Below are 15,452 nucleotides of genomic sequence, written 5' to 3' on the forward strand. Positions count from 1 at the left end.
CTTCTTTAAACAAAGTCAGAGAGAAATGGGGCAGGAAACCCCTTCAAGGTCTTTCCCCTAAGCATTGCTTGGAGAGTAGTTTTATGCGCTCCATTTCAGAACGATTATAAAGTTCAGAAAAGCACCGGCACTGTTCAGCTGCTGGCATGAAGCTGCTTTGTTTATCATAAAATTCTGCTGAGTTTAGTGCAAGGAATGAAAGAGAAGGTTTAAGCCTCCTGTAAGCCTTTTAGGTTTCCCATGTCACAGGGGACTTCTCTGAAACATTGCTTTCTAAATGCTTTTATTTGTTCAGAGGAAGGAACCTTTCTGTATATTAGCTAGTTTTAGAAAGACTAATTGTTTTATTTCTGCTTTTTCCATAGGTGTCAGACCCTTATAGGCCTCCAGTAAGAGTAAGTAAGGTTTGTGGGGGATTTTGTATACATATATATACACACACTTCAAATATTGTGCATGTGTTTTTGAAATTCAACAAGTCCAGCAGAAAATTTCACACTCATCCTTTATTTAAGGCAAAAGATCTTAGTTAGCTCTTAGCTGCTTATTTTGCATCCATTTATGTGCATTAATAGTTCTCAGTATGAAATAAGGGTCACAGAAATAAAGACTGTGAGCACAGACAGACACTAACCAGTGATCAGATTCATGGTGGCTAAGGTCAATGTGTTTTATTTGTGCTTCTGATGTTCCACAAAAACACCCCACAGTAGGTACCGTAGCTCAGCTGAAAAACAGTAACTCGTTCAGCTGTGGCACTGCTCATCCCTGGTGATTGTTTGTCCATATCCTTTTCCTCCCCAAATGCAAGCAGCCATAATAACCATGCATACCTTAGCCTGCAGTGCAGCAGGGGTGAACGAACAGGGCTCTTTTCAGAAACAGAACTGTTAACTATTAGTTGCTTTCTCTTAAGCATGACATAGTGTTCTTTGCTGCCATTTATTTCGGTTTATGAAGGAGGGAGTGCAAGTATGAAAGAACAAGGCAGGCATCTCAGGTCTCCATGAGATGAGGAATATATCCCACATCCCACATTCTTCCTGTTTGTTTCCTTCTTAATTTAAACATCATCTGCTGCAGTACAGAGAAAAATGTTGATCACCTATTGTGCCATTTTAGTAATCAGCCTTTCTCATTGCTTAGCTGCCTGTTTGACAGTAAGGGAAATGAAACATTCTATCTGATGTAGATTGCTAACGTATAAATTAATCTAAATTCTTGTGCTTTCCATTGCAGAAACCCGGGAAGTGGTGTGCGGTTCATGTACAGATCGCCTGGCAGATCTACCATCACCAGCAAAAGATAAAGGTAATTCAGTCAGTCTCTGGAACAAAGCCAAGTCTTTTGGCTTACAGATTATATCTTAGTGAGTAATGAGCAGGAAGCAGTTACTGTTGGTGATTCTCAAGCTTGCCTGTATCGATTAACTAACACTTTCAATCCTTTAACATTTATTGTAGCAACTGTGAAGTTTATCTGAGGGCAAAGGCGTTGGGTTGGAGGGTAGCAAAATGAGCAGGAGATACTAAGTGCACAGCCAGAAAGAGAAGAAAGGGAGGGGGGAGGTGATTTTGCCCCAAATCCATCTTTTTTGCAAAGCATACATGTTTAATGTCATTTCCCTTCTGTACTAGCACCTCCTGTGGAATATGGAGTACTGTCCCATTCATAATGAAATGACTGATACAGTGAGGACCATATTACAAAATACAGAGCAGGCGAGTAGATTGATAGTTACTGTGTTAGAGGTTGTTGGCCTTTCTGCACTGCAGTGATGATGGGCAGAGGGAGGGGGTTTACAACTCAAGAGGTAGCAAGACATAGGTACTCTGGGGTGCTGTTACAGGCTCAACATTCCCTGTGGCAGACAGAATAGCTGATAATGGGACTCCTGTAGCATTTATTTTTTCATAGCTCCTGCTGTAGTATTTTGTCCCATTAATGAAGACTATTCGGTGCTTAAGTAGATGCATCATAATTAGTGCCTCTACAAGGGATGTATGTCCTTTTTTTTTTTTACGCAAATATATCATCTTTAAGCTATTGAGGGAGTTAGATGACTTAGGTGCAGTTCTGACCATGCTCACTTCTATAGGTGAAGGACAAAAATAGCTTCTGAAAGAGCCTCACAATTTTCTTTATCCTTCACCCCTTGTCTGCATACTGAGCTGTACTAGCTGCAGGAGGGGCATAGTCTAGGAACAGCTCTGTCTTTCCAAACTGGAGAAGCAAAACAGACAAGTCCGTCACCCAGCTCTCGAGACTTCTGTCAGCAGCTTTCCGCCTGCAGAATATTTTTTGTCAGGCTAAGAGCGCCGACTGGTCCTGGGGTGCAGCACGCTCAGTGTATCATGTTGCGTGCTCCTCTGTGTGTGCTGAGGGGCTGAGAGCTCTCTTCAGACCTTGTTCATGTGGATGAGGCAGGCAGCTGAGAGGCTGTGGAGTGAAGTGGCCTTACAGATGCTGTCAGAGCATGACTGCGGTACGTGACCAGAGACGCTGCTGTCACTCTCACTAACTCTCCTTGGCAGGGCTAAGCAGGAGCGAGCCGGAACTCCCTCTCTTTTTCTCCCATAAAAAAGGAAGTGTATAATGAGATTGGTTTTATATCATTTGACAGCAAATGCAGCTGGATCCCCACAAACTAGAGATAGGTGGTAAACTTGACCTGTTCAGCAGACCTCCCGCCCCTGGAGTGTTTCCAGGCTTCCATTACCCACAGGATCTTGCCAGGCCTCTGTTTTCTACCACAGGTAAGGGAAGATCATGATTTGTTGAAAAAAAAACAAACCAAACCATCAGTATATGTATTGTGTGTCTCTACAGCTACATATGCCTCAAAAATTGAAGCAAGCAAGACAGTTCACAGGGGTGTGGAAGCACTGGGGACTGTCGTGACCGGGGCTCTCGGAGCTGCTGGGTTGGGCTCTGCCACCGCCTCCAGTGCAGGATCCTCTGCACGTCACGAAGCTGCAGCAGTTGGTGCTTACATTCGTGTCTGTGCAGCTGGTTCTTACGTGCCTGATTAATTGGCTAATGGAGTGATTTTTAAAAGCAATTTTGACAAAACACTTGAAAATGTTTCCATTGCACAGGATTGGAAGTGGCCTCGGTCTCTTTCTTGCTTTTTATATTTGCCATGTTGTTCTTCTCCACTTCTCCACTCACAAAGTTTCTGTTTGTTTTCTGAAAACAAGGGGGTTTTGTAAAAGGAAAACTTCAATAACAGCATTGAAAATATCACAGAAGGTGTATTTGTGAAGTGTTTGATTTTTAAATATAAACCCCTGCTATGTGTTACAAAGTCCAGGAATCTGTAAGGCTTAAAATGTCATACTGAATTTAAAAAATCCAAAGAATTAAATGCAGTTTGTATTGATTAATTGCTTTCCAATCTGTTGGAGAAGTAATTAAAATCAATGCAATTACCAAAGTGCAGTAAGCTTCACTGTGCTGTTCTCGATGGCTCTGACCATGGGAGACTGCAACTCTGAAATTCTGGTTTTGGAGGTCACTGTGGATTCATGTGGATGTCCGTCTACCAAATGTTGGTTTTGTTCTGTTCCCAGGCTTAAGTTTCCCCCTAGACTTTTTCAGATTTTCTTTCTGTGTTTGAGATGCTAAAGTCTGCCTTCTGAATAAGCTATATCAATTGATGAGATGTAACTTAGCTCTTCATGTGTGTAATTAATTGCCAGATAATGTTATTTCCTTTCCTAACTTTACTGTGGCTTTATGATGCAATACTGCGCTCTCATTCTAACTCAGTTGCAGACATGGTCGTAGTCAACCTTGGTTCACCCGTGTTGAAATGAATGAGATTAGAAATGTTTTGAATTCTGCCCCAACATTACAGAAGAGCAACAGATGAGGATCAAGCTGAAACCTCTGTGAGAACTGATTTTCAGATGCAGATGTTGGGTAGCCTTCAGAAACTCCACCAGTGGTTCAGTCTGTCTTTCTGCCTTTACCTGTTGATGGAAATTCTTAAACATCAAATGCACGTTTCTACCACATATAATCAGTGCTGATACTAGCTGTACACTGTAGGATGCTACCCTGTATTTTGGTCTCTATAAGGGTACTTTGATGGTATGGGGCCAAGATATTTATTGCATCTGCTTGGATGCATAAGCACAGCTTATTTACAAACCTCTGACTGTTTTCCTATGGCAGATAGATAGATAGACAGATAGATAGATAGATACTTTTCCTATAAGCAGTTTCCTTATCACCATCCTCAAGTCAGTCCTGTGTTGTCATTACCAGAATCTTGTTTCATGTATTGTTTTGCTACTGAAGGCTGTATTGGGCAGAGTTTGCCCTAACAGCCAGAAAAGCACCAGTGCAGTTGGTATCTTGAGCTTTTTCTCTTAAAGATGCAAGCATGGCTTGCTCTTCCATTCGTAAAAGCAAGAAGGGAAATAGTATGGAATAGAAACATTAAAGAAGGCAAATTAATAGAAAACTTCCACTACAGATAAACAACCTTACAGCAACTTGTCCATAAGTATATTAATCACAAGAGCCATCGCACGGTAAATCTAGGTAAAGAGTGCTATCAAAGTGAGCAAACATTGCAGCAGTAATATATAGATGAATAAATCTTTTACTCTGCAATATCCGAGGTATTCTTTTCACCTTATCGAACAAGCGTGCAGTTGATGTGAATCATTGGTTCTGCTGCATTGCCTAGTTACTGTGGGAGACATAAGTTATCTTAGGGCCACCTGTCTTCAGGACGGATGTTCGGCTGCCTGGCAGACGCTATATTTAATAACTACCTGACAGCCTGCAATGCCGCTCCTGGCTTTCTCCGGAGGATTTTTTATTATCAGCCCATGTAGTTGAGTTTGTAAGCCGTCTCCTTTGAAGAAACCTCCCATCCATTATACACCTTCTGAAATCTTAAAGGATTAGAAAGATGACAGTCTCCATCTGTCTTGAAGCACTGGAGCAGTCAGAATGTTTATAGATAACTCCAGGTCTCGTTGCCGTTGTCTCTCTTAAGTTTCCTCAACTCATTTTCTGGCTGCTTAGGTTTGTGGTGCCCAAGCTGGTGGGGGATATGCAGCACTGTCTCCCTCTCCGGTTTTATAGTTTGCTCATGTTCTGGACACATGAGTGCATTTCACAGCGACCGTCTGTTGTTGGACTCTGTCACCAAGGAAGACCAGGTCAGGGACTGAGCCGCACCTCCATAAAACTCTGTTTGGGATGCAGTTTCTCCTGTGCTTATTAATTTCTTCCCTCCATTTCCACACACTTTTGCAGTGACCTCCCACGGTGTTATCGGCACTGATGGTATATGGTGGAAACGGGCATTTGATGTGGCTTGGAGATGAAGGGCAGGAACTTAGCAGAGCAGGTCTGCCACTGGTGGGAATCACTCATATGGGCCAGAGACGAGGCAGAAGTCTTTGTGGTGAAGGTGACAGGAGAGCTGGAGCGCCAGGTGGGAGGAGAAGGATCATAATCCTCTTTTCTATAATAGTAAGTTATCAGTTGAGAAAGCAGTGACTGGGTAAGTGAGCTGTTAGTGAAGAGCCCATGTTCATGCCCCATATGGCTGCTGATGTTTGCTAGAGTCGATCTGTTACTCTTCCCAGTATTAAGGGAGGTTAACTTTTTACCAGCAAAATACATGAGAAAAGAGCACAGAGAAGCTTTATTTAGGTGTTGGTCTATTTTGCGCATGACTTAACGTGTCCTCGGGAAAGTGCTGCTTCTGTCATTGTGTGGAATTGCTAGTTTCTAACAAAATGAGACAGTTAATACACAGGTATGGCAGGTTGTACTTTCTGCAAGGGAGGCAGAAGTGTTTGCATACGGGCAGCATCTGGAAGTTGTGACAGTTCCTAATTCTGCTATGTCTGTGCTAGTGGAAGTACTGGCAGGGAGGAGGCACCTAAAGGACATTCCCAGTCTAAACAGCTGGGGAGGGCTGGTCTTGTCAGCGTAATACTGGAGCCACAGAAACATTTTGTCACACACCTCTGAAACATAAACATTCAAAAGCTGATTTCACATGCATCCTGAAAATCATCTGTACTAATCTTAGGCGACAAAAGCCAGGCCCAAACATCCTGTCATTTGCAGGATACGTGGGAGTTAATCTTCCTCCAAAAACCATGTGTCCCAGTGGCAGGTAACACCAGTGCTTTTCACACTATGTCTGCCTGCGAAGGAGGCAAATCTCTCATTTTCTGCTCTGAAATGAGAGCAGAATTTTCTGCACGAGCCTGGTCCACCTTGAAATACAGGCCAGACCAGCTTATTTCAGCCCATTCTTGTCCCTTGCTTCAAACTCATGTAATCCAGCATGCGCAACAGTGGTGTTCCTTTCCCACAAGGTAACGTGGCACCTTGGCAATGAGCAGTGTCTAGAAAAGGGAAAAGAATACCTCGGGGGGAGCCTGTGGATGCAGAGACAGATGTGAGAGCGTAGATGGAGCTCTCACGGGAGAGGCATGATTGATGTTCCATGTGGGCCTGTCATTAACTGGTGTTTCATATAGACTCTCATCAGTCACTTCCCAGGACCTTCTGTCTGGGCCTGTAACCTGGGCTGACCCTTTTTAATGTAAACACTGAGCAGTGACTGAAAATGCCAAAGAGATCCACTTCCTCAGTGCCGCAGGTGAGCGGCGACACTCAGTGCAAGGTCTCCTCCTGCCTCCTAGTGCCCACGGGCTCCTCTGAAGGGCACTCGGAGGAGTCCTGCTCGTAGCTCACTCGGCTGGTGTTTGGGGTCTTCCCCTGCCTTTCTGTGTTTACATCTGGCCTGTGCCTTTGCATCTGGTTCTCAAGTGCGATGGCCAGGACCTCTGTGTATGCAAGCCGCTGTTTGCCACTGAACTAAAAAGGGACCTTGTTCTCACAGGTGCGACACATCCAGCCACCGCCCCTTTCGGTCCTTCACCTCACCACAGCAGTTTCCTGCCTACTAACCACTTGGCAGGTAAGTGTAAGTAAACTCTGCCTTCACCTTTATACCTCTGACACATTCCTGGCTCTCCGGTGTTGTCCTGCCTTGAGGCACAGTGGCACATGGGGAGGGAGAGGCTTACGCTGTCTCGGGAACCAGAAGCTAGCCAGGGAGTCATCCCACCCCCGCCAGCCTCTGCTCACCTCCAAAGGAGAGGGGCAGGATTAGCAGACCCTCTCCTGCAAGAGAAAAGGGCATGGCAGGCAGGCACGTCTGTCACCACTGGGACACTGCACAGGAGCTGAAATACGGCCTGTAGAGCCCTTCTGTGCTGCTGAATATGCCCAAGGAAATGGGGGAAATTTATCCAAAGGTACCTCAAACAATGGGCTTAAAATGGACTCCTCCCGTACCCTTTCTCACCTGTGAAAGCTCTTGGCTGGGTTCTTTAATAAAGTTCAGTGAACAGTTCCTGGCAAATAGCTGTTCTGCACATTTTGCCAGCCTTTCAGTTTCCTAATTGGCAGTAAGTAGAGCCTGATTTTCTCAAATTTCCTCATTTTAGAAGCTCACAAGCAGCTCATTGCCAATTAAAGTTCAAGCTCTGTTGATTAATGTTTTAGTAACACTCATCCAATCAGTAAATGTAGCATGCCACATGACCTAGTAGACTTTTTTCTGTTGCAAATACCCAGATTTACATCAGTTCCTGAACATTCTGTCAAAATTAACTGTATCTCTTACAGAGTCACTCAACTACTTAATATCAAAGGTAAAGGGCAAGAAAAGCTGTTTAAAAATAAGTAAATAAGCAAATAGCTGTTTGCTTAAAGATCCAAGCTATTTATGCTATTTGCCTTGATATTTTAATTATAAGGATATCCATGAGGAAGTGGAGAGCACCTCACCTCCTGTAGAATGGCAAGTTGAAAGATTTTAAAGGGACAGACAAAAAGCAGTGGGCAGGAGGAGGAGGAGGTATTTAGAGATGACCAGTAGGAAAGACAACAAGTAAGATGGTTCAGTTTAATGTGTAGCCATCTCTGGAGTGCAGAAACCTGAGTCAGGCTATATCTGCTCAGAGAGGAACCTCTTCCAATGATGGATGCCTTTAATGAAAAAAAAAAAAGCAGAACTTTCTCTAAAGTCAAGTGCCAGTAGCCAAATAGTTTGATACTTGACTAGGAAAGGCAAGAGTCGTCTTTTTGCCTCAAGCAAGCCTTCCATTCCCTTGTCATAGTAGCTCCTAAGACTATACTATCATTTCCACCACTACTGGGATCAAGGAACCTATTATGGGAGAGGATTTTGGCACAAACAGGCCCACGTGTTTAGTTGGTCTAAGGATGGATGTCTGTAGCAATTAGCTTAGGACTGTCTCTGCGCACTATTGCAAAGAGGGCAGAAAGTTGTATACAGAAACAAGTGAAACGATGCATCCCCTCAAGGTGCTGACTGGAGCCTGCTGAGGTTCTTCTTTCGAGGCAGTTGCAAAGCTTCTACTATTAGTACTGATAAGGAAGGAGAGTTATAGCTGAGCAGCAGCCACCCGAATTTCAGTTATTAGACCTTAATTTCTAGCTCCCCTCTGACTGGCGTACAAAAGTTTATTACAGCACCTGTTTGCAGAGTGAGCACTGAATCCCTTTTCCATTTTAACATGATGGGAATTTTCTGTGCAAAGAACCTTGCAATGAGAAGGATCAGCTTAAAGTCTGGCCTAATCCTACTTGGATTCAGACCGTTAAGAAGGGGAGGGGTGCGTTTCATTCTCCAACATTCTTGGCTAAATGCCTGCTAAATCCCTGTTTGCCTTTCCAGATCCATTTAGCAGGTCAAGCACCTTCAGCGGCCTTGGGAACTTAGGCAGCAATGCCTTTGGAGGATTAGGCAGTCATGCTCTGAGTAAGTACTGGCTGGGTTACTGCAGACAAACATCCCTTCCAGAAAAGCCACATGCTAATATTTACAGCAGCTGGTGGTAGTTTTTAAAGAAGTTTAATTCCTAACCTCCATTCTCCTATCTGAAAACACTGCACCTAAGATTTCCAGGTCTCTGCGGTGGGAGCTTTTCTGCATGTCACAGACATCACTAGCTGTGCTCTGTGTCTCCTCACTGCTGAAGGTTGGTACCTTGTGTGCTCCTAGAGAGGTGCAAGACCCCACTGAGCTCTGGGTCCCTATGGGCATCTAAAGTAGCACCCTTCAACAGTGAGGACACACAGTGGAACAGCTATTGATACTTCTCCTAATTCAGCATGTAGACTTCCTCTGTAACTGTTGTCTGAAGTTTAAATTACCTGTATAAAAGGATTTTACTTCAAAAGCATGTTACCTGTAGACAAGGCATGCTTGAGAGCTGCACATAAGAGAGCATGTTTTTGCATCTCATGGTGCAACAGGAATCAGTTGAAGACTGATGGAGGAAAATCAGGTGACTGTTCTGAAAAGCCTACAGCCAAGGTCTGTTTTTATACACACACATACATACCACCAAGTAGTCTGGTTTCTTTAACGAAAAAGTCCCTGAATCCTCAGCTGGAGGCAGCTGGTTGCTTGTAACTACTCATAAAGTTTCTGCCAGTGAGTGGAGCTGAGGAAGAATATTGCTTTTGTGCTGGAACCCTTGCCGGGGTGGGGGGAGAAGAGGAGCTGGGCATTTTCAGTCATCTCTGAGTTACTCAGATGTATAGTTAAAGCTTCCTCTGCCGATAGTCTTAAAAGAGCTGGTGGATCTTACACCCAGTGTTGGAGGTACCTGTGTCCACCTGCTAGTAGCTCCCCCTCACCATTAGCTCCATATTAAAAAGTCTTGAAAGGACAGTTCTGGTTGTGATTAGCATTGTGCAAAATGTATATGAAGTTATTTGGTTTCAATTATTTTTAACTGTTCTTCCCCGTGCCGTTATTCTAGCTCACAACAACATTTTTACTCACAAAGATGGCCCAAACCTGCAGAATTTCAATAATCCCCATGAGCCATGGAATAGACTCCATCGGACCCCACCGTCCTTCCCAACACCTCCACAGTGGCCCAAGCCCACTGATTCTGAGCGAAGCTCCTCAGTGACAAACCATGACAGAGACAGAGAGCGGGAGCGAGAGCCTGAGAAGAGGGATCTTTCTTTGAGTAAAGATGACAGAGACAAAGAGAGGTAAGCGGCACATGCTTCTGAGCACTTCTTTTTCCTCTGTATTTTTCCTAATTCCTCACATTTTAAAATCATCTTTAGAGCAAAATGTTGCTTGTCTTTGAAGCAGCTGACAGGCCTTGCCTTCAGATAAGCACAAGTACTAGCAACACAAAAAACCTGTTTGCCTTTCAGGATTCGTCCTCTGTGGAAATATGGTAAGCCAGTCCCTACTAGTAGGTTAATAGCACTAGGCTGAGGAAATGAGCGTGTCGCTGTGTTTTCAGGGTATGCTTGACTGTTTTCAATGCAGTTGCTTTAGGATTGCTGTATATTCTGAAAATACGAAGGTAGCATTGTGAGGGGTCCTTTGGAGACAGTCATAGTTCTCATTAATGTACAGATATGCTGATGAATTCAAATGTTAGCTGGACATTAACGAGATAAAAATGCAAATGCCTGTATCTGGAGCAGTGTGCATGAATCCATTAGCAAAACTGATTTTAAAAAATTGCATTGTAGACAAGTCTTTATTAACAATGACAGGACTATATCGTCTGGGCAGTAGATACTTCATTAGCTTCCAGTTATATGATTTTGAAGCTGTAAAGCCCTTTATATTCCAGAGCCCGGTTGTCTCCAACAGGCTACTTCTTTGTAGGCAGTAACAGCCTGCACGTCTTAGATGTGTGTATGTGCCTAGTGATGGGGGTTCATACTTTGCCTGGAGTGCTTTTAATGAGGTCTTCAGGCAGTGCCTGTGAACAAGTTTATATGGAAGCAATAGGCTGAAAATCATCTTGCTTTAAATGTTAAATTGGCTGACACCCCTCCTTGCATGGCTAGTGTTTCAGGTAGGAAGCTCCCTTCTTGGCTTTAGTGTAATTCATTTGCAAACCAAGGCTACTTTACTCTCAGGAGTGATCACACAGGGGTTAACATCTCTATTACATTTCTATTAGTTCAGCTTAAGCTGTCCCCAGCATCCCTGTTCGGACATGGGTTTTAATAAACCATATCCTTGACAGCAGTCAGGACTACCGCGGAGGAAGAAATCTGGGTATAGCAAATGTAATCATAAAGGATAAATACTTACAGAACTCCCCAAAACACCTCCAGCTTTCAGCACTCGGGTCTTACAGCTCTCGAAAGCAAACCCAACATAAAACTTGGGCATCAGTGAGCCTCTCAGCTGCATAATGCAGTTCTCTCAATCACACCATCGTACTTTGCATTTGAAGTGTCTCATTCAGAGCAAAGTGCTTTTAAAAGGTGAGCATTATTTATTCCCCTCTTAAAGAGGTGGGAGTAACTGTGATTAATTGGCTTGCTCAGAGATAGAGGTGCAGTTAGAAATGTAAACCCTCATGCCTCTTTCTAAGCCATGGACAGTGTCATCAAACAGCTTGTTCCTCATAGCAGGTCCTCTTGAAATGGAGGTCAATTACTCAGTTTCGTGGCCTCTTTGAGGCTATTTTTTCCTTAAGCACTTAGCTTACCTGCCCAAACTGCCAACAACACTCTCCTGCAGCTCCATAGGAAAATAAGCATCATGTTATAGCTGCTTCCAGTTGATGAGACTGTCTTGTGAAGGACCTGCATACATTTCTGTGGGCTTCTGCTCTGTGTGCCTGGATCCATGTTTTAGGGAAAGAACCTGAGTTAAGAGTGTTGCAGCCAAGAAGACCCATTGTTTGGCAGCAAGATGTATATATGAACACACAATAAGCATCTTTTTTTAAAAAAATAAACTGTCTAGAATTTTTCTTTCTCTACATTTCTCAGTGAAGTGGTCTTTCTCTTGGGGTGTTTTTTTAAATGCATCCCTAATTTAGTCCCCAAATTTGTGGACACGTAACATTTTTTCTCTATGTAGTATGCAAAGGCAGGTAGTGTGTGTCTTTTAGTGTAGCATCACAGCTATAGCTGATGCTAGCAGAGCTTTTCAAATAATTTTCTGAGGGATCTTGAGTTACGCAACTGGACGCAGCACTGTGCATGTCCAACATCACATGTATGTTTGTTCACACAAAACCAAGGATGTCTGTTCTCTTTTTACAGAGACCTCATGGATAAAAACAGACATTCAAACAGATCCTCACCGGCATCAGCTCCAGTGACACATCAGATAAGCAATCTCATCCGCAGCAACAGCCAAACCTCCAGCGATCCCATCAGGCAGGTTAGCCTCAGTGAAAGGGAAAGGTCCAAAGAACCCGAGCGAGAGCACCCTGACCGGCTGAGAGAGCCGCCCATAGCAGAACACAAGATTAAAGAGAGCCGTTCCCCCGTGAAGGAAACTCCAAGCCATGATAAGAGACCCTCTGAGGACAACACAAAACCAGTAATCCAGTCTGTATCCCCATACAGCAAACCTGCACTAAGTGAGAGCTTGAAGCTTACCAATCTAATGAGCAAGGACATGGAGAGAAAGACAGAGCTTCCCAGCGACCTCCAGAAGATTAAGAATGACATCAAAGTCAAAGAGGAGAGGAAGGAAGACAGTGACGTGCTGGTGGTAGGGTCTGAGCCTTCACAGCACTCCCGATCCGTGGAGCATCCCCCACCACCTACTTTGCATGGATTATCATTGCCTCACTCGATGGCTGCCTCTATGCCCCTCTCCATGGGCAGTGTGCACCAGATGAACAACATGAATGTTCTGGACCGCAGCAGAATGATGACCCCGCTCATAGGCATGAATCCTTTGTCAGGAAGAGAGAGGCTGCCGCATCCCGGATTTTCTTGGGACCCAATGAGGGACCCATTGCGAGATGCCTACCGGAGCTTAGACCTGCACCGTCGAATGGACTTCCAGCTCCGGACAGATCCTATCCATAGGTTCCCTACCACCTCTGGATTTTACGACCATGAGCGTTCTTACAGAGACAGGGAGCCACATGACTATAACCATGAAAACCTTCTTGAAGCCCGCCGAGAGCAGGAGCGGTTGCGGCAAGTGGAGGAAAGAGAGCGCTTGCACTTACGGGAGGAACTTGAGCGTGCCAGAATGCACCACTTGCACTCGTCCCCCATCGAAAGTCACCTGGCACACGTGCCATCCTTCATGCCTCATTTAAGCGGGATGCATTACCCCAGACTGAGTCCATCCACTGCCATGCACAACGGGATTTTAAACAGGAACCCACCAACTGCAGCGCTGAGCGCCCCACCGCCTCTTGTACCAGCGAGCAGCACCAGACCTGCCTCCCCACGCAGGACTACTCCACTCACAAACTCAGAGTCCAGGGACTACTCCCCCTCTAGGAACCCCAAAGAAGTAGAGGCACGATAGTCCCCAACATTGAATTTTAAACTCATCTGTATATAAAACAAACAAACAAAACAAACAAACAAAACAAACAAAAAAAAAAAAGAAAAAAAAAACAAAAAACAAACCTTTTACAAAATGCACTGCTGTAAACTTTTTTTTTTAAATGTAAAATTTGTAGAAGTTAAGCACATTTCCATAAATAATGGGGTCGGGGGTGCAGACTTTCCAACAAGAAGGTTGCTGAGAACGGGAATTTAATATATAGGTATTGATTTTTGTTTTTGGTTTTTGTTTCTGTGCTAAAAAAAATGAGTTAAAAATATCAAGTTTGTACATTTTTTCCCAAATGTGAGAAACATTTTTAATGGATTTGTATTTTTTTTAATTTTGTGCTCTTTATTCACTTAAAAAAAAGAAGAAATTTTGCTTTTGTTTTTAGTTAAATTTGCATTTTAAAGGCCTCAGATCCTTAAGAAAAAAATACCCAGGGTTTCTTAAAAGTATTATTTATGGAAATACTGTAGTTTTACAGTCCACTGTGAGGTTCCCTTCTGAGGCCAATTGATCACTTACCTTGGTACTTTGGAACCGAAGTTACAGATATATATTAAAATATTAATAATAATAATAATGTACAAAACTGTTTGTTTTTTGCCTTATTATATTATGCAGAAATTTAAGAGGAATTTTTTTTGACTTCTTGTTTTAAACAAAAAAAAAACAAAGAAAACAAACTGTAAATATTCTGTTAATATAAATGTACACCAATATTAAATTCTTAACATAGGTAGACTTTATAAAAATGGTTTCTAGAACCACTCTGGTTATTTGTTAACATGGTTACAACTCATACTCTTGTCACAGTCAGAAATTCACACTCAGAAAGCTAAGTACGGCATATATACTTCAACTATGCAAGAACTTGGAGGCAGGTCTTAGTGGATGTTGGGGGGAGGAAGGTTTAAAAAAAAAAAAAAACGACCCAAAAACAACCAACTCGCAACTATGGAGACAGAATGGCAATGGCATGTGAACAGGAAGAAGGATGCTTGTGTTTAACAAAAAAAAAAATAGAGAGAGACTGAATTTTTTTGTACAAACACAAGGGACAGTTCGTCAAGGAAAGAGAGAGACACACGCTCCTGGAAGGGAATTTTGGTTTCCTACTTTTCAAGCTGGCAAAAGCAGATGGAACTGGCACAGTACCATGCGGCAGACCCTTTCCTTATTTTTTTTTCCTTTTTTTTTTCTCTTTTTTTGTGTTGTGGGCAGGATCGCTGGCAAGCAAGGACAATTTTCCGTGGACCCCTTGTGCTAATTGTGCAGTGTTCTTATTGGAATCTGTATACAAGACAAAGTAGAATTTTAGGAGTGCAAAAAAAAGTCTAATGGTTGATTAAAAAAAAAGAAATTCTGATATATTATCTATAGTACATGAAGACCATAAGCAAATGTTTGTTTCAGTGTGGTTCTGCCTTGAACTGCTTTTTGGCATGATTTATTTTTTATTTCCAATTTTACTTTTCATCCATATGTAAATTTTGCCATGTTTTACTTGCTGTACCATCCCCCCTCCCTTATTTTATTTTTCAGTGTCCATGTTTTATATATCCTGGGCTTTTTCTCTCTAGTTAATTCAGCCATCCGCTACTATTTTCTTGGCTCTGTAACTCTTGTTTCCCCCCCCCCATCCTCCCCCCTGCACCCCCTGTAATTTTAAACATTCAGTTTCCTTGTAGATCAATGAAGATAAATACAACATTGATTTTGGATGAAAAAGGGAGTCGAGTGTTTGTGTGTCGTAGCCAGTGCTGTTGACTCGGAGGCTAATGGTTTATCGACGGTGCTTCGGCGGCTGGGAGGAGGCAGCCGGCAGCTGGCGGAAGGGGTTGGTGCTGGGAGAGGGATTTTATTTTGTTGTGAATCTTTCCCGGCAGAAGGAGCGTGGCCCATAAAATCCTCGGAGGCAACAGCAGTGGCGGCCAGGACGCGGGGAGGAGAGCGGGGCTCTGCGGCAGCTCCCCTGCCCCGTGGCCCTGGCATGGGCGACAGTGCAGGCTCTGCGCTTTCGCCGGGGGGAAGGAAGGACGGAGAAGGAAGCACAGCCTCCGTGCAG

The 15,452-nt window shown here is 43.5% G+C and overlaps 1 protein-coding gene across 1 annotated transcript in view; it reads left to right on the forward strand.

Annotated features, from left to right (window-relative positions):
• The window catches only part of FBRSL1 (fibrosin like 1), a 550,180-nt gene extending 535,124 nt beyond the window's left edge, over nt 1-15,056 (forward strand). Inside the window, exons 14-21 of the mRNA XM_082007705.1 lie at nt 366-395; nt 1,240-1,311; nt 1,638-1,721; nt 2,624-2,756; nt 6,887-6,970; nt 8,753-8,836; nt 9,846-10,086; nt 12,124-15,056. Coding sequence (XP_081863831.1) covers nt 366-395; nt 1,240-1,311; nt 1,638-1,721; nt 2,624-2,756; nt 6,887-6,970; nt 8,753-8,836; nt 9,846-10,086; nt 12,124-13,357 — 1,962 coding nt within the window. The 3' untranslated portion in view covers nt 13,358-15,056. The remainder of the gene's footprint in view (nt 1-365; nt 396-1,239; nt 1,312-1,637; nt 1,722-2,623; nt 2,757-6,886; nt 6,971-8,752; nt 8,837-9,845; nt 10,087-12,123) is intronic.
• Nucleotides 15,057-15,452: the final 396 nt, after the last annotated feature.

This window comes from Phaethon aethereus (assembly GCF_964289735.1).
Source record: "Phaethon aethereus genome assembly, chromosome: 17".
Classification (NCBI taxonomy): Eukaryota; Metazoa; Chordata; class Aves; order Phaethontiformes; family Phaethontidae; genus Phaethon; species Phaethon aethereus.